At 50.7% G+C, this 24,124-nt stretch overlaps 1 protein-coding gene across 6 annotated transcripts in view; it reads right to left on the bottom strand.

Moving 5' to 3' along the window:
- The window catches only part of LOC144935147 (protein sidekick-2-like), a 477,776-nt gene that overhangs the window by 115,883 nt on the left and 337,769 nt on the right, over positions 1–24,124 (bottom strand). For all 6 annotated transcript variants that reach the window (XM_078861598.1, XM_078861616.1, XM_078861625.1 and 3 more), the window contains exons 15-20: positions 22,990–23,137; positions 20,645–20,785; positions 15,857–16,038; positions 7,765–7,880; positions 6,487–6,706; positions 1,115–1,213 (exon numbers count right to left, since the gene is read on the bottom strand). In XM_078861598.1, coding sequence (XP_078717724.1) covers positions 1,115–1,213; positions 6,487–6,706; positions 7,765–7,880; positions 15,857–16,038; positions 20,645–20,785; positions 22,990–23,137 — 906 coding nt within the window. The remainder of the gene's footprint in view (positions 1–1,114; positions 1,214–6,486; positions 6,707–7,764; positions 7,881–15,856; positions 16,039–20,644; positions 20,786–22,989; positions 23,138–24,124) is intronic.

Here is a 24,124-nt window from a genome sequence, read left to right as displayed (position 1 = left end):
GTGCGGGTCCATCGGGGTTATCTGACCATACTTCACCGCGCTGGTCAGTGGGAGTTGGTGAAGTGAGGAAGGCTCAGAACTAGTCATGAGCCATGGCTGGGAATCGAAGTCAGCTTCACCCGAGTTCGTAGCACAATCCGCGAACCGCTGCGCCACCGCTCCACGGAGAGGAAAATAAGGACCGTGCTATTTTATGCATCATCAGGCAGTGCAGCTGTGATCACCGAAGCAGAGACATACGCGCAGGCGGATAGGAATACATGAGGGCGAGGCCTGCACATGGACGAATGTCACCGAGTCAGTGAGCGAGGGACATAATTTCTGGCGATGTTCTGGAAGGGGCTAGAAAGCTGAATAAAGTTACACTCGGGTCGCCGGGGTTCGTACCACTGCACCACAGCTGAGATCCCATACGGTGATACTACGAAACTTATAAACGATGAAGTATATTTTTTATTTTACCAGGTATGGCCCAGTGAGCTGTATAGCTCTTTTTTAGAAGCGACCTGGCCACAAATGATAGCTCAACGAAGTGGCTTATCATGTGGATATTTATATCAGCCAAATACTCTAAGTCCATAATTCTAAATGTGGAGAGAAAAACCGTAGTACCCGGAGAAAAATCCACATGACCACGGAGAGAACATGCAAGCTCCAAATATACAGCAGGCGTCAAGGTCGGGATTGAGCCCACGACCTCCTGTATACCAGGCGAGGTAGTTAACATCTCGCCACCGTGGCACCCACTGCAAAGGAACCCACTGCAGGGGTGTCCCGGGTAGAGGTGGCTCAGCGGTGGAGTGAGTGGCTCATGATCAGAAGGTTGAGAGTTCAAATCTTGGTTGGGTGGTAGACCGGTTATTATCACAGCAATGTGGAACTTCCACCACTGGCTCAGAGCTGTAAATAGGACGTGAGCACCAATGCCTCGATGCTCATTTGAGCAGGAAATCACTTTGACCTGGAATCAAATCTGTAAGCGATGGGAAAAGCCATCATAACAGAATAAAAAAGTCAATCATAACTTTGACCGGGGTAGGGCGTAGAGGTGGAGGAGCTCTCGCGTGAAGAGCAAGCGGAGGGCCAAGAGAGACGAGCGCGCGACCTTCCTTACCAATCAAGATTCCGTTCTTCTCCTGCGGCTCATCCCAGCTCACTTTGAGAGACGTATCCAGAATCTCGGAGAAACCCAGATTCCCCACGGGACCAGGTACTGGGAACAAACAACCCCGACGCAGCAGTTAGCACACAGAGATATCAATAATAATAAATCACTATCATAACCGTGGCCGGGTGCATTTCCTAGGGTTGCCGCGACATGGCAATACCACGATAATCTTGTACTATGCAGGTAAAGGTGCAGCCCTGCAATTCCTCGCACGCGCCACTGCCGGCAGAAGGGCCTCCACTAACGCGCGGGTATTTCGGTCTCCTCTTCCATGCCGAAGAGACGAGTTGGGAAAAGCGGGAGCACCCCACAATTTGACCTGCTGATGGACCCCTGCGGTGAACCAATTTATACTGCTGGGTGGACAGTGATGGGGGTGGGGGGGCTTTCAACTGACGCGACGAAAGATGGAAACGATCCGGTGACTGTTGGATTACAAGTCCAATGTGCTCACCATCCCACCACTGTGGCAGCATCATTTATGCGATATGCCATGCAGGATAATTGTAAATCGTCCATTAGGCAACAACATCATCCGCGATTGACATTGCTCTTTTTAATTTCCCTTAAGTTTGACATTTTTGACAAAGTATTCACGAAATTATAGCAATAAATAAAGTTCTTGTACAATAGCTGTAACCGGTTGTCTTGGTTCTTCGTGAAACATTTTCCGGAGTAACTGGTGACATAAAAATTTAATTAAATCCTCATTTTATGACAACGTGTGTCGGGGCTTATGTTGCGTGAACTGCAGTTGCATATCTCTAAAGGAATATATGAAAACAATACGAGAAAGAAATACGTTTTGAGCAACCGATGTCGCGATAATAATCGTATCGTGAAAAATGACATTACTGCAACCCAGCTAATTACACAGACATAAGCACAAAAAATATTATTAATGTTCAAATTCAAACCCAGAGAAGCATCGAACCCAGCAAAAGTTTATGGAGTATCACGGCAAGTTGTAAAATGAAAGTTCTGATGCACTCCAATCAATGGCATTAAAACGGTGCGGCCGTCTCTCATAGTGGACAGCTTTAGGAGGGCCATTTGCGGGCCGGTATAGACAGCAAGGTACTATAATACGCCGGGGCTGAGTTATCACGGCTTTCCCGGCCAGTGGTATTAAGAGTTGCAGGCAGCCGTGAATGATAAGGCCCGGCCTGAGTAAGAGCGGCGGTGGAGAGGCAGGGCTTGGGCATTATAATGTCAGCAGGTCTTGAGATACGAGTTGCCAGGTGATTTCCCGGCCGAAGGTGCAAAAACTCGCACACGCACGGCGCAGCTCAATCACGACGAGAGCGGAGGGCAGATTCTGGACGTACGTTGGGGAAAATAAAAATAATAAATCTGTGCCCTGGTTAAACACTCTGGGGGCCATAGTCTGACCAGGCGTGAAAAAAATGTCATGGAGACGGGGGGCAATGTGCGGTCGGGATCACGGCCTGGCAGTGTGGGATGCCCGACCGGACAAACTGGAGAACGATGACTGAAAAAACTAAAAAAACACATTTTTTATTTTACCAGGTAAGGCCCACTGAGCTATTAAGCTCTTTTTCAGATGCGACCTGGCCACAAATGATAGCCCAACTAAGTGGCTTGTTATGTGGAAAAGTATAGCAGCCAAATAATCTCAACGCAAGTAGATTCTAAATGTGGAGGACACAAAGAACCATCCACATGACTACGGGGAGAAAATGCATACTCCAAATATAACGCCGCGCGTTAGATATGCTCTCAGCACGAAGTTGGAGCTGCCTCAAGTACGAATGTGCCTTGGTGGTTACTGGTTAGGTTACCGATGCACCCTGACCCGTTATTTAGGAATGCCAACATATCTCTTTGAGACTGAGTGGAGGTTGCTGGAGCTCACAGATCTTGTTGTCCTTCCCCGCACCTCCGATTAACACAATTGGATACGTACAGTGCGAAAGAAGTCCAACATACATACATACTGATCTCTATTAGAGTGAATAGAGGTCGCTTTAGCTAACATATCTCTATGAGAGTGAGTGGAGGTCTCTGTAGCTCACAGGTCTCTATGAGGGTGAGTGGAGGTCTCTGTAGCTCACAGGTCTCTATGAGAGTGAGTGGAGGTCTCTGTAGCTCACAGATCTCTATGAGAGTGAGTGGAGGTTGCTGTAGCTCACAGATCTCTATGAGAATGAGTGGAGGTTGCTGTAGATATCAGATCTCTATGGATGGGTGCAGCCACATTTTAGATTTTGTTGCTATCCCACTCCTACATCTTTCCCGGTGATCACTGGTTCGAGTACAGATGCGCAGTAGTGAGCTGATATTTGCTGATGCTATTATAAATAACTGTCGCTACATTATACGTGGTAGGTAACTTTGACCTCCAAACACGTTTAAATATGGTTAAGAGACATCCACAACATCGTTAACAAAAATCTATTCTAGTTTCCAGTCCCAATTTGTTTTTCTCCCTACAAACGCGGTGACATAAATGCTGACTGCGCAGACGACGGACCCTTAAAACACACAGTAGTACACGGACAGTTCATCAAATAATCGGTAGCTGGTAGCTACGTAGATTTAGTATCATCTGAGTACAGCAGAACTCCTAATTATCCGTGATGATTTTGCCAGACCGGGGGCGGGTGGGGGGGGGGGAGCACTCCCCCAACTTACGCAGTGCGGCTGTGCCCCTGTTGGCGGCCACACACACTCACAAACTGCCGGGACTGATGGCGCAACTCTGAGCCCCTGAATAAAGCGACCTCCGCTTCGTGCACCCCCCCCCACCGCCCGCCCCCCTCCCATCCACCGTTGTCTCCAGTTTAATCTCAGACAGCAGCAGTGCCAGGAATGACTAAACCGCCATCACGAATGTTGCGGGAGGGCATCAATTGATTTGGACGAAGCCGCGGAGGCTCTTTCTCCGTGGACCAGCGTCCAGTCGGGTCGGCAGGGGCAGCTCGACTCTGTAGAACGGTGGCCCTCGAGGATTCGCTGCTAATGAGCACAAAGCGCTTTCAAGACTCGCCGTGCTGCTCCTGGACGAGGAATTGGTGCTCCCTGCCGCCCATCTCTCCTCTTAAGCGAGTCCCCCTGGTGCTCAAACCTTAATTGTAAATCCAGTTCTTCACTTGCATCAGTTGGAAAGGCTCAAGATTCACATTTATCATCTTGGACCAAAGCCATTGATGTCACCACCATGCCTCGCTACCCAACGCCTTCCATCCTCTGACAGATTCCGCAGCTGCTTCTGCTGCTTCACAGTCGAGGGGCGACCTCCAAGGTCTACCCTTAGAGCAGGGGTCGGCAACCTACGGCTCCGGAGCCGCATGCGGCTCTTTACGGGCTGCTTCTTGACGATATGTACGTATGTACAGTATGTACTCAGATGCATTGCGGCTCTTGAAATACTGAATTTTGTATCGAATTGGAAAGAAATGGCTCTTCTTGTTATTTTGGTTGCCGACCCCTGCCTTAGAGTATCCGACCGTTTGCTCGTAGGTCACCTGACTCATGGAGTCCACTCAAATGGCCGTCTCTTTAACTGCCCCTCCTTCATCTAGAGGATGCCTTTTTGTGTTTAGTTTGTTGTCCTTCCCGCGTACTTCTTATTAGCACGGTTGGCTATGGACAGTGCAAAAAGAAGTTCAACACACACACACGTGCCGGAGATAATTTTTGAGAGGAAAGTTTGGCTGTGGACCACCGTCATTGGCAGTGGTCACCCTCCCCAATCTGTTCCCTTTCTTTTTGAAAATAACCATTGTCTGACAATTCAATTAACTCTGTCAAGCACACACCTGGCTAGAAGCGAGGCCCTATAAAACAAGCAGGTGGCATACTTATTTTTCCCTTTGAATTGCATTCTTTGGCGCTGCTTTTCTTGGAAAAGCACAAAAGGGCCAGTGAAGTAAAATTAACCCAGGCCATTGTGTTGTTATAAACGCCACTGTGAATTCCTCGCTGCCCCTATTGCATTGTGCGCAGAGCCTCCAAATAAATATTGGACACTATAATTTACAAGTGCGGGAGCACATTATCTATTAATCAAAGCTAAGCTATTTATATTTTCTTCAATCCGTGATGATCACCTGAATGCCAATTAAAATTTGGCAGTGTCAAAAATGTCGCATTAAAAAGAACCATATATATAATTTGCCTTCGCATAGTATAATTTAACTTCACACCAACGAATAGATTGTGGTGATAATAGTGATAATAGCGGTTAGCAGTGGCAGTAGCAATAAAAAAAAATGGCCTTGTAATATGAGGCCACCTGAACCGAGGGAAAAAAATAAAACGTTCCAGCTCATTGTGTAAAGGTCGATCAGACACGTTCTATTTTCACAGCGTGCGCCTCAAATAGGTTCACTTAGACTCACAGCCTGAGATCGAGCAGCACTAATCAGGGCAGCCCAGGGCAGGGAAGTGCCACTTTGAGGACAGGATTTCAATGATCGCACTGTGGATGACAGCTAATTAGGAGCACGATTGGGGCTACATAAAAAAAAAAACTATTTTTTTTTATCGTTGAGCTCCTGCGACCGGCCGCTTTAGTACCGCTCACAGCGCATCTCCGAGCAATAACCACGCGAGCCACACTGAGAATATGTTGAGCATTATCTCGCCTTTTGCTCTATTTATAAATCCCCCCACCCTCCCCCACCCCCCCCCCCCCTTAGTTTTTGTTCAATGAGTAGCCAAATGAGAAAAAATATGTTTTTTTTGGCCACTTTTACACATTTCTGTGAAGCCTGGGAACTCGGGGTCAAATGAAAAGAATTACTTTAATCACGGAGACAAGTTGCAGCCAAGAGTTTCACGGGAAAGAAAAACTCATTATTTTATTGACACGACTGCGTAGGTTTTTGCAGTGGTAGAATGTCGCGTGCTCTCTGATCGTGTTTTCGGGGTTGTAAATGCTCGTCACGACGTCTGACGTTTCGCTCCAGGTGTATGATTGCGGCTTCCGTAGTGGTTTCCGAAACCACGTCCAAACATTTCGCAGGTGACTCTTGCAAATGAGACACTCTTTGAGTTCTCACCCAGTTAAACAAAATAAACTTGAAACTTTAGTTGTGACCGGGCCTCTTAACAATTCACCTCCCAAGCGATTTCGTGACCTGTCATTGGTTCAGCGCCACGACTCGATTTAAGAATCAATTCTCAATTCTCTTTCGTTATAGTTTTGCTTTCCGCCCCGAGTCCCGCACCGCACACCTCCTCCCCGTGTCACCAGCTACGATGATGATCATAGCTGGTGCTACGGGGAGGCAATCAGCTACGATGATGACGACGCCACCAGTGGTGGGGGGGGGGGGGTGTGGGCAGCTCACCGGCCTCGCTGGTGCGCAGGCGGAGGGGCGGGCTGCGAGGTCCGTCGCCCGGCGTCGTGTAGCACAGCACGCTCACGTGGTACTCGGTGAACTTGCGCAGGGCCGGCAGGTACCCCGAGTGCAGGGGGCCCGTGTCCCCGCCGGGGCCCGAACCCTCGGGCTGCGGCGGCAACGTCCGCACGGTGACGTCGCCGGGGCTCTCCGGCCGCCACGCCAGAAGCTGGCACGCGTGGCGGACGAGGGCGACACGATGGTCATCGTCATCATTCAATGTGCTCCATTGTTAGTCTCGCACACCAACGATGACGAATCCTGCCACGTGGCGAATGGGATGACTGCATGATCATCATTGTCATCGTTATCGCCCAATCCACTGCTGGATGAGGGCCTCCTCTTCTCTGTCACTGGTCCTCGAACGCCGTGACACGAGCTTCCGCCGGTACGAATTTGCGGCTCTGAGTGCCGGAGAATTAGCAAATGAAACGTGGAGCGGTAAGAGTTCGACTGGGACGAGTGGTGACGCTGACGGAGAAGATCCGAGACAGACAACTCCGGTGGTGTAGCCACGTGGTGGAGAGTGGTTCCGCAGGGAATGCCACGTGTGCGAGTGGCGTTACACATGCGAGCACACAGAACAAGAGGCAGGGGAAGAGCCAAGATGGGATGGATTTTACCCGGCGAGCAATGATCTCAAACGGCAGGAGCGACGAGTAAAGGACGCCGTGAATCTGGTGAAAGACGAACATTGATGTTGAGAACTCAGTGGGTCTCATCGTCTCAAATATGAGATGGAAGGGAACTGAAGAAGAGAAGCCCGTGATTCATAATCATCATAATCAGAACTGTGTACTGTCTCCACAAATAATTAAAACACTTGTTAGTCCATCAGCCTGTTGGTTTTCCAGACTGATATTATCCATCAGCAAGTTGCTTAACTCTAGATTTGAAGCTTTCGTGACTGCAAGGATTCATACTCTTAGGTTTTTTTCGGTAAAGTCACGTAGGTAAAAAATAAAATTCAAATTTAAAAAAATAAAATTAAAATAACGACGTTTCGGAGGCAACACAAGCTTCCGTCTTCAGGTGGAACCGTCACAGCACGATTGCTGTATCAGCAGATTTTTATTTTATTTTTTACCTATGTGACTTTACCGAAATAACCTAAGAGTAAGTTGCTTAACTTTGGATTGGTGTCGCATCCTTCTGTATCTCCCCATCAGAGCCTGCTAACAAGGCCCGGAAAGTTGCAAGCAGTGCAGGGCACGCACGCACACGCACCTTGTAGCCCTGGTTGACGCCGTGAACGAAGTGCGAGCTGGGTGGAAACCAGGTGACGTGGATGGTGGTGGAGTTGATGGCCTCTGCTCGAACTCTCTCCGGTGGCGCCGTTGGCACTGCCCCCACGCGCACACACAAAGACAAAGACCCCCCGTATAGCCTTAACAAACTGTTGGGGCAAGTGCTGTTAGCGAGCACCTATGAAGGCCGGCACGGCACACGAGGGGGTGGGTGGCCAGTGACACGCCCGACCACCTTTGTATCCCCAGTGGCGATGTTTACACCCTGTACCAGGTGCCCATTTGAGGCTGCGTCGACCTAGGGGAGGCCCAGAACAGGTTCAAATAATCGTCACTGGTGTTGGCCATGAGTAGGAGTCGAACTCGAGTCGCCGGGTTCGTCGCGCAGCGCGCTAACCACGGCGCCACCGCTCCCCACACACACACACACGACAGACAAATCAGTAACCATTACATCTAGAAGCGCAAGACAAAGAACCCACATATAGCCTTTTACAACCTGTCAGGGCAAGTGCTGTTACTCCTTAATATTTTCCAGACTCAAAAGTGAAGTCATGACATTGGATCATTGCCTGAAATGTCAGCCCACCTTCGGTTTGCACAAAATTTCGCGTGAACGCAATCGCCAAATGATGGACACTTTTCGATAAACGGAATCGAATTTCCGCGTGAACGAAATTTCACCACGGCACGTGCCGTGTGTGTGATCACCAAACAAGAAGCGCCCGGCCGGCCGCGTCATCCACAGGGCAACAGCAACGCCTCCACATCGCCTTGCCAGTCACTGAAACGTGCAGTTCTTTTGGTGAGTTCCCTGAAAAGGTGAATTATTTTCGTTTGAAATGAATTATTATTCAATCATTTTACTATTTACGTTATTTATTGTTATGTTTGTATTGAAGTGATATAGGCATATATTTTTAGGTGAGAAGTAGAGTTGTATTTCCAGTCAAAACTTTCGTGACTGCAGGAATTCATATTCTTGATTCTTTCGGTAAAGTCATGTAGATAGAAAATAAAATTATTATTCTTTTTTATTTCATTTTTATTTTCTATCTACGTGACTTTACCGAAAGAACCAAAAATATAAGTCGACTTGGAATGACTGTCCGAATTACATTGCTGATTTTTTAAAATTAAATTAATGCGGAAAGCAATTCCGATTTACGAAATTTCGTTTTTTGCACGTAGTTTTTTTTTTAAGAACGCATCCCTTTTGTAAATCGAGGGATACCTGCATTTTTATGTCACAAGGCAGTGGAGAGGGCTTCATCCAACAATAGACTGCCAAAGGACTGTTATTCGTAAAAACTCTGGTTAATGTTTATTTTATTTTTTTGCTCTCTTTGTCACGCCTCCATTGCGACTGACAACATCTTGCGCTCACTAAATGGGCTCTCACCTCATTAAGTCACCTGACCCGCCTTTGCAGATTTTTTTCCCCCTCCTTTTTTACTTGAAGCCCAAAAAAAACCGACTCCACCCCCCCCTTGTGGCCGTGATTTGGCACCCCGCCCGGTGCCACTTCTGTGCCCACCGCCGCCACCAACCCCCTGTGCCGCCACTCTTCTTGCGTCTCTCGCCGAGGTCACCGCCATGGCGGGCGGGCGGAGGAGCGGGGGAGGCCAGGGAGGGAGGGAGCAGGGGGGCCGGCGTTTCTGGCTCCCGGAGTCACGCGCCCCGGGGAGCTGAGCCGCGCGACGGGACGGTGACCGAGCAAGCCGAGAATACGCTTAGGGGGCAAGCAGACCAAAACCATAGGGGGTACCCCCCCCCACCCACCCCGCAAGCAGCCCAAGGGGGGGGGGGGGGGCTTCCCGATTGCCGTGAATGAATAAAATAAAGTACAATAAAATAAACAAATGTATTGAATAATATCTGCTTCACTTCGAATGCTAATAAACACGACGTGTTGCGGCAGCTCCCAATCGTCTGAAGTGTCTCTCTCTATGAGAGCGAGCGAATGCTGTGCCGCGCATTACAAGTTTAACTTATTATTATTATTATCCTGGTGTATATTCGCAGCATTTTATGTGCAACTTCTTTTAAAAGACACTTAAAGTTCCCATCGCTATCTCCCGGCTTTTCAAGCGACACTTAGCCTTAGCTCTGTACCTTGGTCACGGACACTCATGTCCCATTCAACGCTGTGCTCGTTACAAATCGCACATTTTTTTTGCATTAATGAACATGAAAAGCCAATTAATATTGCTCACATCACTCTCCTCCCACCTTCCTACATCGCTATCTCGCTACAACGCCTTAGCCGTGAGCTTGTTCAATGGGGCAGAGGGGCGTATAACAACTCAGAGCTCAGAGGGGGCCACCACGGTCAATGGGGACACGCAACTTTGAGACTAATGTGAAAACGCTGAACACGATGAGTCGTGGTGGGATCTGCTTATGTCTGCCAGCTCTCACCCTCCATGCGTACATTGCACCGACGCCTTTTTGGACTTGAATATGGGAATGTTGTAGTGGAGGGCTCAGCCTTGAAGGGGGGGGGGGGGGTGAGTTCAGGCCTCTCCTCCACCCCCCTCCCCCAACGTTATGGAGGAGTCTCACTACATATAAAATAAAGTATACACCTGTGGTCTTCATTGCAAGGCCCGCGGGCCACTGGCGGCCCCTGACGTGCGGCCCCTGACATTACGCAAATAGTGACAACACCCCTCATCGTGCTGTCAGACCCAATGGTGTCAAATGTGTGGCAGCCCTCACACTGATGGCTTATCGGCGAAAGTGGCTCCCCTCTGAAAATGAGTGAAGAACACCGGTATTTACCGTCGTTGTTATCGACGCACGTAATATGTATTATCATATTCTGCAGATGCTTCATATCGCAACAGTGCTTCCTCTCCAAACTGAGATTCTCTTCCAAGCGTGTATTATCCTTCGATGGCAATACCTTGTGGAAAGCTACCACAGAGACCACGCGCGATCATGCATGCTTGCGACCTCGAGATGAAACTCTCCGGGAATATCATCGGCAGCATCGTTCGCAACGGTCGGTACCAACGGCCCACGTGTGTTTGGTTCCGACGCGGTTCGAGGAACCGACATTTGGTCACGAGCGCACACGTCCCACGAATTCGTCGTCCTTCACGCGGCTCTCCGCGGCAAGGCGTCCGCTCGCCTCGTTATGCGCGCGCTGTTTACCCGCTTTGCCCGCGAAGCTATTTTGGTCTTCTCCAATAAATCCTCGCCTGCTGATGTGGCATGTGTTGCCCGGCTTAAAATTTTAATGGAACATTTTTCTTGGCGTGTAGTTAATTTTTTTTACTACTCGAGCGGACGAGAACCGACTTTGAGTAGCTCAGCGCCGTTTGCATGAGTAATTGTGACAATGGGGAAATCGTGGGTAGAGTCGCGAAAGATCAGTGTACTGGAATCGAAAAAGGAAGAGATGTACAGATATATATTTTTATTCACCGCAATTTTAAAGAGTGGAGGAAGCAGCCCGCTCAATTTTATTTTGCACTGCCAAATTCTACCCAGGACAATTTCCTTTTTGATGCAGGGGAGGGGGGGGGGCGAGGTTCGTGGTGGTGGTGGGGGGGCTGATGAAACACATCACCAAAATCGAGTGGGGAATGAGAGAAGTTATGTCAGAAAACCGTCGAAATTTGCCACTCTCACCTTGAGAAATCAACCAATTGCAGCTCACGTCGCGCAGAAATTGTGAAGCCCACTCGGTGTAGTCCTCATTGGTATTCATTCCCCTTTTCCTTTACTTTATTTTTTTGCAGAATAAGCGACTCCCCAGTTGACAGAAACTGTTATCAATCAAAAATGTCAGCCCTTTTCAAGTAGGTGTTCTTTTCAACAAGTAACGCTGCTGCTGCTGCTGCTCTGGGATTCTGTATCTCACAGAAGCCAACCCATTGCCACCCAGGAAAGTGGTAACTCTGAAACTTCAGCTTCCTCTCCCTCCTCCTCCATCACGCGGCACGGGAGACCTTGCCACGACTCCTACTACGCGATCATTAGCTGGCAGGCCGAGAAAGAGAAAAATGTGCAAAACAAATGTGTGTAGATAAGCCCTCGGTTCTCCGGCGGTGTTTGTTATGAGCTTTGGCCAGACGTCACTGTTGCGGGTTCTGCTGTACTTTTCCACGCACGATTTATCGATGCCAGGTCATGGGCATCGCGAGGGGCCGTGCGGGAAAAAAACGGCTCTGAATTTGCATGCCACGTCTTCTTGTGGCATGGCAAATGCGTTGCAAGTTGTTGGTGTGTCGGGTATATTGATATATATCTATAACAACTATTCTCTGCACGTTTAATGTTATAATAACATGGATACACACGTGGAAATGATGCTGTAAGGTGGCCAGAATAACAGCTTTGAGTGTGACTCCCCTCGTATGTTATCGTGGGGTTTCTCCAGGCACTCGGTTTCCTTCCTGCACGGAGGATAATAACTGTCTCAAGGAATTGGGCCAAATATTTCGATGCAGCAGGGCCCTCCGTGACCAAGAGTCGTGAGACTCAAATGAGGCTTTCCAAGTTGAACAAGTGGCATCGACATGATTATGAATATTATTATATTGTACCCATTATTATAATGACCTCGATGAAATGGCCAAAACAACACAGGTTTGGCAATTTTCTCCACCATGAAGGTATTGGCGGAGTTTAAGCCGAAAAACCTTGCCAAAAGTTGCTCTAATTCACCGTGACCCCATTGTCTTAAGCAAAGTACAAACGTGTCCCGCCGTCGCTTGTTCAAATGTGCCTACTATTTGTGGTTGTTAACCGTGCGTATGTATTGCATGCGACGCGCGTATGCTCGGCTTGCATGCACGCGCACGCGTTCGCACGAGAATTCGCGCGCGCCACATCTTACGAGAAGGGCCCTGCCAACTCGTACGCCATTGTGCACAGGCGATGGCTTAAAAGTGGGTGTTACGAATGTGCGCCGTGCACAACTGCGCTGCAAAGCGCACCGAGTGGAAGCGATAGAGGACCTTTTTAACCACAAGACTTTGAAACTTTGTCACGGGCTGACAAGGTATAATTTGAATATAGCTGCTCAACGAGACACCCCACCCAGCCCCCACCGCCGACTCTTCCTCTACCCGCCACACAGCTCAGACAAGCTCGCACTCAGCACTGCCCGCATGCGCCCACACACACATCACGTTACACACACACACCACGTTACACACACACACGCTTTTGATGGTTGCGCCATACAGCTCTCCGATGTGCATTCTGGTTGTTACATCGTGTTGTTCAGCACGATGTCCGACGTTTCGCTGCACGTGCTGGGAGCTTCTTCAGGAACTGAATAGATTGAGTGTATATGTCGTTTGGAGATGCCTCTTAGGAAATTGAACGAGTGAATTAAATCAGTTTCTGAGGAAGGCCGCCCAGTATCCGTGGAGCGAAAGGCTGGACATCGTGACGAACAACGCAGGAAATAGCCGCCCGAAAGCACGGAGGAAAGCTGCACGCTTCCCTACAAAGACAAATATCCCCCTATAGCCTTAACAGACTGTAGGGGCAAGTGCTGTTAGCGAGCACCTATGAAGGCCGGAATGGTACACGAACGAGGGGGTGGGTGGGCCAGCACCACGCCCGACAGCCTTTGTCTCCCCAGTGGCAATGTTTACACACTGCACCAGGTACTCATTTAAGGCTGAGTCGACCTAGGGGAGGCCCAGGACCGGTTCAGATAATCGTCACTGGTGTTAGCTGTGAGCGGGAATCGAACCCGGGTCGCCAGGTTCATAGCGCAGCGCGCTAACCGCTACACTACCGCTCTCCATAGGCTATAGCATCCCTACGCACACACATACACACACACACGTGCGTGCGCGTGTGTGTGCAAAACATGAACGCTCAGCCCATTTTTTTTTACAAAAAGAAAAAGGAGCCACTCGTGTGTTCCAAACGATAAGTCGTCCGGATGCAACGCGCAAAAGACAGGCAGCCCGAGAGCTTCCAAAAGAGGAAGGAAATCAATGGACGGACAAACACCCGCAAAATCGATGCAATGCATCGAGCCGACAGGCTGAGAAGCATTGGTCGGGGGGATTGCGGTCGAGTACGGTGTGCGGGGAGGTGGCGGTGGTCGTGGGGGGGGTGGGGGGATGACCCTCCCCCCTGGGGCGTGTCTCAGGAGAAGCACACACACGGTGGCCAACGCTGCTGATGCTGAGTGCTGAGTGGAGACGATGGGCCTTGGTTTCTGTTTGACGTTCCGATCTGAGAAACGGGGTGGGGGGGGGGCTTCTCCCATGCAAACCAGGCGCAGCGGCCGCACCATCACTGAGGGCCGGGGGATCGATTGTGGGGCGACAGGGGAGTCGCCCACGCGGCCCAGGCGCCCGGCTCCCCGCACCGCGTCACCACCACCACCTCCTCCTCCTCCTCATCCCGCCGCCGCCGCCGTCGTTATTTCGATCACGACAAAAACGCAATTGGAGCAAAGCGAATTTTCTTCTTTTTTCTTTAAGTGCGGCAATAAACACACTTTGATAATTATCAAAAGAGAATGATGCTGTTACGTCGATGCGTCGTTGTGTTTTTGTTGTTGTTTAAAATTGTCCTTGTTCCCAACAATTGTATCCTGATTGTGCCCTTCACATTGTGAGAGACGGATCCAACGTGAGGATCCCTCGCAGGGAATTGCAGCCCTCTGTGTTGGAGGACGGCCCGTGGAAGCAGATATCACAGAACGACTTCTGAGGTTACTTCAGGTGACCTCTACTCCAGAGAGAAGGGGGCAGCACTTTCCACGTTGGTGCACAGAGTAACATTCATCAGGTGACAAGTAAACTGATATGTATAATTCGCAGAGTTCTTCACGAACGGCACTTGCCCCACACGTCTGTTAATCTATAAGGGTGATCTTTGTCTCTGTGCTGGTGAAAATGGCAAATGAGGCTAACATCAGGTGTCCGTCTAGAGGTAAAATGAATTACTCCCCATCTTATTCAATGTCATCATCAGCCACCATCTATCCACTGCTGGATGAAAGCTTCCCCCACAAGTCATCGCCGTCGCTCATCATTCTCGCTGTGTGGGAATTCATCCTAAATCCTGCACCCCAGGCCCGTCTCACCGCTCCGTCTCCACGGTGGACGTGCTCTCCGGCACGTTCCCCCCTTTGGCCACCGCTCCTTTGTCGGTCTCAGCCACCAACCCTTTGAGGGGACGTGTCCTGCCCAAGCACCGTGACACCTTTACATCGCTTCACAGCTTGAATAATGCCCTTGACCTTGCCCACGCTCCCTCCCAAGCGAGCTCCTCTTTCTGCCTCTCGGTGTGAATCCAAGCGTCGCGTCTCTCCACGCCCACGTGCATACTTCGCTGTGGCTTTTTTCCATGTTGCATGAACGATCGCGTCCCTGAACCCAACGTCATAGCAGGGAATTACGTACTGATTAAACACTCTATTGAGGAACATTGCTATGTTGCTCATAATCATCAAAATTAGATTTCCAAAAGCATGAAAAACATGCTCTCGTCCCCCTTTGGTGATTGTTAAAGGCTCCTAAGCCCGAATCAATGTTTGAATCAATGCGTGCTATCTGCCACGATGCGTGCTTCAGAAACATTTACAAAATATACGGAAGAAAGACCGAAGAGTGCCGTGGAGAGACGCACGCTCGGAAGGACATTGATAGACAGAAGGCGGACCGCATGGATTAGTGAAACATGCGCAGGCTAATGATTACAAAGTCCAAACGATTCGTACAAGTCAAGTGCTGCTCGGGCAGGGCGTGTCATCACGGCTGGAAGGGACGATGGCCGACGGAGCGACGGCGGCCAGAGAGTGGAACGCGGCGTCCGAGAGAGCACGTCCTTCGTGAGGAGATGGAACTGCGATGACATCAGCTCGCTCGTGCGGCCGCTAGGTGGATCCGCACGCCGCCGAGCCGGATCGTGAGAGGTGGAAGTGGCTCGGCGAGGCCTTCATCCGCAACTCCGATGAGCACGGTTGGCGATGTACGGTGGGAAAGAAGTTCTGCGTGCATACAGTACGTCGGGCCGCTCCCCAGGACACGTAGGCCCTCTAACCCTCTTCCGCCTGTGTGGCCGCCCCCCCCCCCCGCACTCACCTCCTTCGAGCGTCCACTCCTGCACGGCCGTGCTGTAGGGCCCAAGCCCGGCTCCGTTGTAGGCCGCCACCTCCACCTCGTAGCTCGTCCACACGGAGAGGTCCTCCAGGAGGTAGCTCGTCATCTCCGAGTTGGGGACGTTCTTGTACTGGTAGTCGGCACGGTCGACAGACAGCCGGTACCTGTGGAGCCGCGACGCATCGTACGGAGGGGGGGGGGGGGGAGAGGTGGGGGAAGAAAGTGCACGTAGACACCGTGCGGGAGAAATCTTGAATGTGCAAAGGGGGAAACGGCAGCGCCACGATGCCGGCAACAAAACGCACAGCGTGAAATGAACGGTTTCCTAAGATCCGCGTTGACCGGGGTCGTGGATACGTGATCCCTCTCTCTCTCTCTGTATTGTGGCCCTAGTAACCTGCCGGGGGATATGCTGCACTGGGGGGAGGGAGGGGGGGGGCAGGTACCGGTGGTCTTGACTGGGGGGGGGGGGGGGGGGTGGTGGAGGGGGCAGCAGCGCGCCAGAAAGGTCGAGATCCACCGCGTTAGGGGTTAGGGGTGAGAGGTTGCTGGCCAGTGTCATAGGCTAGGTCGCCGACGACGTGTCGTCTTTACAAACTAAAAATGTGACAAACGACCCGAGCAATAAACGCGAGCGTAACGTGGAGCAGCATTGATTACATCCGCGTGTTGCCAGCGAGCGGTATAGATTTTACATACATTTTTTATCGTAATTCTTCAAAGCTGCTGCTGCGGCATCTGGCCGAGCCCCAAGCTGCCCCCCCCCCCCCCCACCGTTTTAATGCGCGCTTTTTAAGACAGCCGGACCGCAATCAACACGTTTCGACATTTGCGAATCTGTTTGAACTCCGACCCCCCCCCCCCCCAAAAAAAAAACCTCGCGAAGCGGATTTTTTTCTAGGTAGATTTTCGCGAGCGATACCTTGAAGAGCTCGGGGTGTAATTTCAAGGCGCGTTCATCTTCACGGCGGTACGCATTGAACCAGAACTTAAAGTTTTAACTGCGACGCTACTTTGAACTGCTGAAAAAAAATAACAAAGTTGGAACTGCGGCTCCGTAGCGGAAACTTACAAACCTGAAAAGAGTTGTGGGAAAAGGGAATCTTTAAAAAAAAAATCTGTCTTTAAAAATATATTATTCCCTTTGTACAAGAGAGATGAACAATCTCCATCGTGCAATTTAGCAGAATACATTGCCCCTCATGCGCCCACCAAAAGTCAAGTGTCCACTCCTGCACCGTGCGTGTGTCACGTGACCTCAAGCCTTGACCTCAAGCCTTGACCTCAAGCTTGGCTTGAGGTCGCGTGACTCTGAGCGTTGCTGCTGCCGCTTTGCGATGACCGTCAGCGCCGCTGGCCTTGCGATCCAGACGGCGCCGGTTCGATACGGTCTCCCGGCGGGGCAGTTGAGTCAATGGCCCGCATTTCTTAAATTCCACCATCACTACCACCACCCGCCCTCCGCCCACCGCCGCTCCCTGCCTATGCCCCCCCACCCACCCCCCAAATGCGATGTTCTTTTTGGAAGACTTTACTGTTTTTTCCAAGATTTTTTTCTGTTGCGTGTAGTCACTTTAAGATGTTTCTTGTTCGTGTTTTTGTTTTGTTGCAGTTGCACCCGAGTCAAGAGCCGCATGGCTCACAGGGTTATACCTAATAAATAAAAACTGAAAACAGTAGGTCGCGTGCGGTGGGGTAAACTGTGGGTACTCCCACCTCTGTCAAGGAGTCTGACCAGCGTGTAAGTTGTAGGCCCTCTCGGAGGGGCTTCTCTCGAGCTCCCTTTCAGTGGAGGCCCTTCCCGCCAGCGATACCACGAGCGAGCAATTGCAGGGCTGCTCCTTTGCCATTAATCTTTTATCGTTGCACGACACACGTTTGCATTTCGTGTGCCAATCCGCACTTGTTGAACAATGCACACGTTATGCAAACGTTACGCACAAATTATGCATACATTACGCAAATGTGCGAACACATTACGCACACGTTACACAGACGTTACGCACACGTTAAGCACACGTTACTCCGACGTTACACACACGTTACGCACACGTTACACACACGTTACACAGACGTTACGCACACGTTAAGCACACGTTACACACACGTTACGCACACGTTACACAGACGTTACACACACGATACACGCACGTTACGCACACGTTACGCACACGTTACACACACACGTTACACGCACGTTACACACACGTTACACACACGTTACACGCACGTTACACACACGATACACGCACGTTACGCACACGTTACACGCACGTTACACACACGATACACGCACGTTACACACACACGTTACACGCACGTTACACACACGTTACACACACACGTTACACACACGATACACGCACGTTACACACACGTTAAACACACGTTACACACACACGTTACACGCACGTTACACACACGATACACACACGTTACACACACACGTTACACGTACGTTACACACACGTTACACACACGTTACACACACGTTACACACACGTTACACACACGTTACACACACGTTACACACGCACGTTACACACACGTTAAACACACGTTACACACACACGTTACACACACACGTTACACACACGTTACACACACGTTACACACACGTTACACACACGTTACACACACGTTACACACGCACGTTACACACACGTTAAACACACGTTACACACACACGTTACACACACACGTTACACACACGTTACACACACGTTACACACACGTTACACACACGTTACACACACGTTACACACACACGTTACACACGCACGTTACACACACGTTACACACACGATACACACACGTTACACACACGTTACACACACGTTACACACACACGTTACACACGCACGTTACACACACGTTACACACACACGTTACACACGCACGTTACACACACGTTACACACACGTTACACACACGTTACACACACATGTTACACGTACGTTACACACACGTTACACACACACGTTACACGCACGTTACACACACGTTACACACACGTTACACACACGTTACACGCACGTTACACACACGTTACACACACGTTACACACACACGTTACACGTACGTTACACACACGTTACACACACGTTACGCACACGTTACGCACACGTTACACAGACGTTACACGCACGTTAAGCACACGTTACGCACACGTTACGCACACGTTAAGCACACGTTACACACACGTTACGCACACGTTAAGCACACGTTACACACCCGTTACACACACACGTTACACGCACGTTACACACACGTTACACACACGTTACACACACACGTTACACGCACGTTACACACACGTTACACACACGTTGCACACACACGTTACACGTACGTTACACACACGTTACACACACGTTACACACACACGTTACACGCACGTTACACACACGTTACACACACGTTGCACACACACGTTACACACACACGTTACACGCACGTTACACACACGTTACACACACGTTGCACACACACGTTACACGTACGTTACACGCACGTTACACACACGTTGCACACACACGTTACACGCACGTTACACACACGTTACACACACACGTTACACGCACGTTACACGCACGTTACACACACGTTGCACACACACGTTACACGTACGTTACACACACGTTACACGCACGTTACACACACGTTACACGCACGTTACACACACGTTACACGCACGTTACACACACGTTGCACACACACGTTACACACACGTTACACACACACGTTACACACACACGTTACACGCACGTTACACACACGTTACACACACGTTGCACACACACGTTACACGTACGTTACACACACGTTACACACACGTTACACACACACGTTACACACACGTTACACACACACGTTACACACACGTTACACACACGTTACACACACGTTACACACACACGTTACACACACACGTTACACGCACGTTACACACACGTTACACACACGTTGCACACACACGTTACACGTACGTTACACACACGTTACACACACGTTACACACACACGTTACACGCACGTTACACACACGTTACACACACGTTACACACACGTTACACACACACGTTACACGCACGTTACACACACGTTACACACACGTTACACACACACGTTACACGCACGTTACACGCACGTTACACACACGTTACGCACGTTACGCACACGTTACGCACACGTTACGCACACGTTACACAGACGTTACACGCACGTTAAGCACACGTTACGCACACGTTACGCACACGTTACACACACGTTACGCACACGTTACGCACACGTTACACGCACGTTACACACACGTTACACACATGTTACGCACACGTTACGCACACGTTACGCACACGTTACGCACACGTTACACGCACGTTACACAGACGTTACACGCACGTTAAGCACACGTTACGCACACGTTACGCACACGTTACGCACACGTTACACACACGTTACGCACACGTTACACGCACGTTACACACACGTTACACACATGTTACGCACACGTTACGCACACGTTACGCACACGTTACACAGACGTTACACGCACGTTACGCACACGTTACGCACACGTTACGCACACGTTACGCACACGTTACGCACACGTTACGCACACGTTACACACACGTTACGCACACGTTACACACACGTTACACACACGTTACGCAGACGTTACACGCACGTTACGCACACGTTACACACACGTTACGCACACGTTACACACACGTTACGCTGACTCATCTGGAGCGCCGGCTCCAGCGCTCACCGGATGAGGAAGCCCTTGAGCGCTCCGTTCCACTGGCTCTCTGGCGGGGACTGCCACTGCAGTGCGATCGTGCGGTTCGTCCGCCCGGCAGCCACCACCATCTGCACCGTCCCTTCTGGAGGCTCCTCGGGCAGCGTCACACTGCGGCGAGCGGTAGGCGACATCGTCACCATCGCTTTTATCGTCGTCGTCATCGTCGGCATTGTCATCATCATCATCATCGCTGTCATCATCATCGTCGTCATCATGGTCATCATCATTATCGCTGTCACAATCGTTGTCATCGCTTGATCTCACAAAATTGTGAAACGCCATTCTCGTGAGCGTCAGGCGATACACTAATATATGTGACCTAATCTCCATCTTTTCCACCGTGCGGCGGAGGCGCGTTACAATTCAACATTATTATTCACGTCATCATCGTCGTAGACATCAACGACATCATTGCGATCATCACTGGTGTCGCCCTGAATGGAGGTGACACCAGTGATGTCTAGGTACGAGGCTTACAATGCAGAGGGTGGCGGTGCGTGTTTGTGGTTCATCATGCCGAGATCTGCGAAGTCTCAAACCCGCTGGGGCTGCGAGGTGGACACGGGATGGCAGTCTCGTGGTAGGTGGGCTGGTAAACCCACCTGTGAAACCCACCCGTGCAAAACCTTTTTGAGTCTCATCCCCGTTGCTCAGTGTGCGTCTGTTTTCCTTTGGCTTCTCTGATTCAATCATCCCGATTTAGCAGAACCCTCCTGAAATAAGGAGTCCCGAGACCCGGCGAGGCTTCCCCATTTCAACAATAAACATTACCATTATCGGGCGTCCGCTCGTCTCGCCCCCAGTCGCCCCGTTCTCTCGGATTGTAACGGGGCCGGTAAATTCACGTTCCGAGAGGGCGAACCGATCGTCGCGGTAATGTGGAAGAGTAAAATCAACGATCGTACATTACGCGCATGCGTGTGTGTGCGTGTGTGCATTGGGTCGGGGGGGGAAGTGTTGCGAATGTGCAGTGGTTAGCACGCTACGCTACGAACCCCAGTAACCCGGGTTCGATTCCCACTCACGGCCAAAACCAACGACGATTATCTAAACCGGTCGTGGGTCTTCCCTATGTCGACTCTGCCTCAAATGACGACCTAGCGTGGTGTGTAAACATCGCCACTGGGGAGACAAAGGCGGCCGGGCGTGGTGCTGGCCACCCACCCCTTCATGTCTCGTACCAGCCTTTATAGGTGGTCGCTAACGCCACTTGCCCCAAAAGTCTGTTGTCTTTGGTGTGTGCGAGTGTGTGCACGTGTGAGTTATGTGTGTGTGTGTGGATGCGCATGCGTGTATGTTTTGCGCAAGAGCAAATTGTCCCGTTGCGATCATCGGGCGTCGATGAAAAACATCATTCACGTGAAAGCGGCATCGTCAATAATTAACACAGCAATTAAACCTAACTTATACGCGTCTGCCCTGTTAATCGGCCCGGTTGTGTTCACGCCAAGGAGGGAACGAGGGTGGGGGTGGAGAGGGGGCTGGAGGAGGGAGGCTTCGCTACCACTACCGAGGGCTGTGGCACTCCGCCGAAACCTCAGTACGTCAACATAGGACGGCCTGGCGACAATCATATTGTCCGGTAGGATCCACCCAGGAGGCAGACGAGGCGACGCGCAGGAGTCTGCCATGTGCGGCGTTGGACCGCTCAGTCGTCGGGCTGCACGGTCGCGTGTATGGCCAAGGGGTCAGGGGTCGTGTTACCATCGAGGTCGCGCAAAGCTGCACCAAGTTCCTTGAGAACGACCTTGGGCTGATGCCGGGCGGTGGTGGCTACGCTGCACGTGGCCTCTAATCCGGCGCTGTGGAGAGCAGCAGCGAGGGTTGGTGGATGAAGGCTGTACAGCTAAATGCGGACTAATCTCCATCTGTTCCATCAGTATAAGATACAGTGTTGCCTCCTCGCACTCGTGGGTTTTCTCCCGGTGGTCCGGTTACCACCGACAAGTACAAATACTCAGTAAATGGCTGAAAGCATCTTAATATATAGAGAACTGCAGAGCTCCGAAAGCACCAGCTCACCACCTGCCTACCTTCCAGCTTGTCTGTGGTTCCTCGTTGATTGTTAGATACACTTTGTACGAGTGACGACGAGATATATGAAACGAACCATTATTAATGTTGCCCAGCCCTTTCAAGCAGTTAGATACTTTCAAGTTTGACTCTCATTGTCAATGTCCACGGGATCGATGTTATCAGAGAGCGCCTCCGATTTTCAACGATGCCGCCATCGTGCCCTTGCGCTACCCCCACCTCGGTGACCCTCGGTCACCGGCGCCCCAGCCGCTCGCTCGCTCCGCGCGCTCTCTCACCTCTCGGTCTCGTGGCTCGGCTCGCCCGTCCCCACCGCGTTGACGGAGCTCAGGCGGAAGCGGTAGGTCCGCGACGGCAGCAGCCCACCCATGGTGAAGTTCGCCATCACGGGGCCGATGTCCACCCTCAGCACCGTCCACGGGGAGTCTGTCAACGATCAGAGAGGGTGGGGAGGGTGAAGGACGGCCGGCGCCGGGATGATGGGGCACTTATGAGGTCTTCTCCTGCTCCTCAAATCCATCGATGATCCAGACCCTTGGGCCACTTCTGCTCTGGCTCTTGCTGCCCGAGTGCGACGCTGCCTCCAAGTTTATCGGGAGCGAGCTTCCTGCTGAGCTGTATTGCCGACGTGCAAATCTCCCCAAAGTGTGCCCCGGATCTTGCGAGCAAAACAGAGTGCGGCCTGGTTCGTACTTGGAGATAGGAGACGGCCTGGGAAGTGGCAGGCAGTGATGGTTTAGGTTGCGTGGTGGCCAGGAGATGGTAGTACAGATAATGGATTGAATTCGTTTGAGCTTTTGAGTGTTATACCCCTCGTCAGTGTGGTGGATTTCCTCCGCTTACTTCACGTTCCCTCCCACACGAAGCCAAACTCTCATGAATGGATTTGGCCGAACATTCGACAGGGTGGCAGGACACTCGCGAAAACGGGTCTCGAGACTCCTTTGATAATTAAAGGAAATCGATAGATTCTTACGGGGAAGGAGGCAAACAGAGAGAAGCAAAAAAACAGCAGAGAGACAGAGAGAGAGAGAAAAAAAATACGAATGGAATTTAAAGGGGAAAAAAAACTAAAGGTAGAAGATTAACGTCGGGATACAGAAACAATAGCACACACATAACACGTTAATATTTGCAGTTTTGAACAATTTAAGAGATAACGTTACACGATCTTTTTTTACGGTGGCCTTTGTTTGAGCATCATCGTCGTCGGTGTTTCCTTATCGAGCAAATAAGAAAAATGGGCATTCTAGTTTGTTTACTCTGTGAACACGGAGGTAGGTAGGGAGGCAACTGTAGTGGCGCTGGCCAGATAAGCAGGGGGAGCGAGCGCGAGGCTGGGTACAGGATTAGAATGAGCGGCGGTCGTCGTAGATGGGGTTAGGAGAGGCAAGAATGAGCTATTGGGGGAGG

Source organism: Lampetra fluviatilis, chromosome 1, assembly GCF_964198595.1.
Source record: "Lampetra fluviatilis chromosome 1, kcLamFluv1.1, whole genome shotgun sequence".
Taxonomy (NCBI): domain Eukaryota; kingdom Metazoa; phylum Chordata; class Hyperoartia; order Petromyzontiformes; family Petromyzontidae; genus Lampetra; species Lampetra fluviatilis.
The sequence above is the reverse complement of the archived record's forward strand: the minus strand, read 5'-3'. Positions and strand labels throughout refer to the sequence as shown.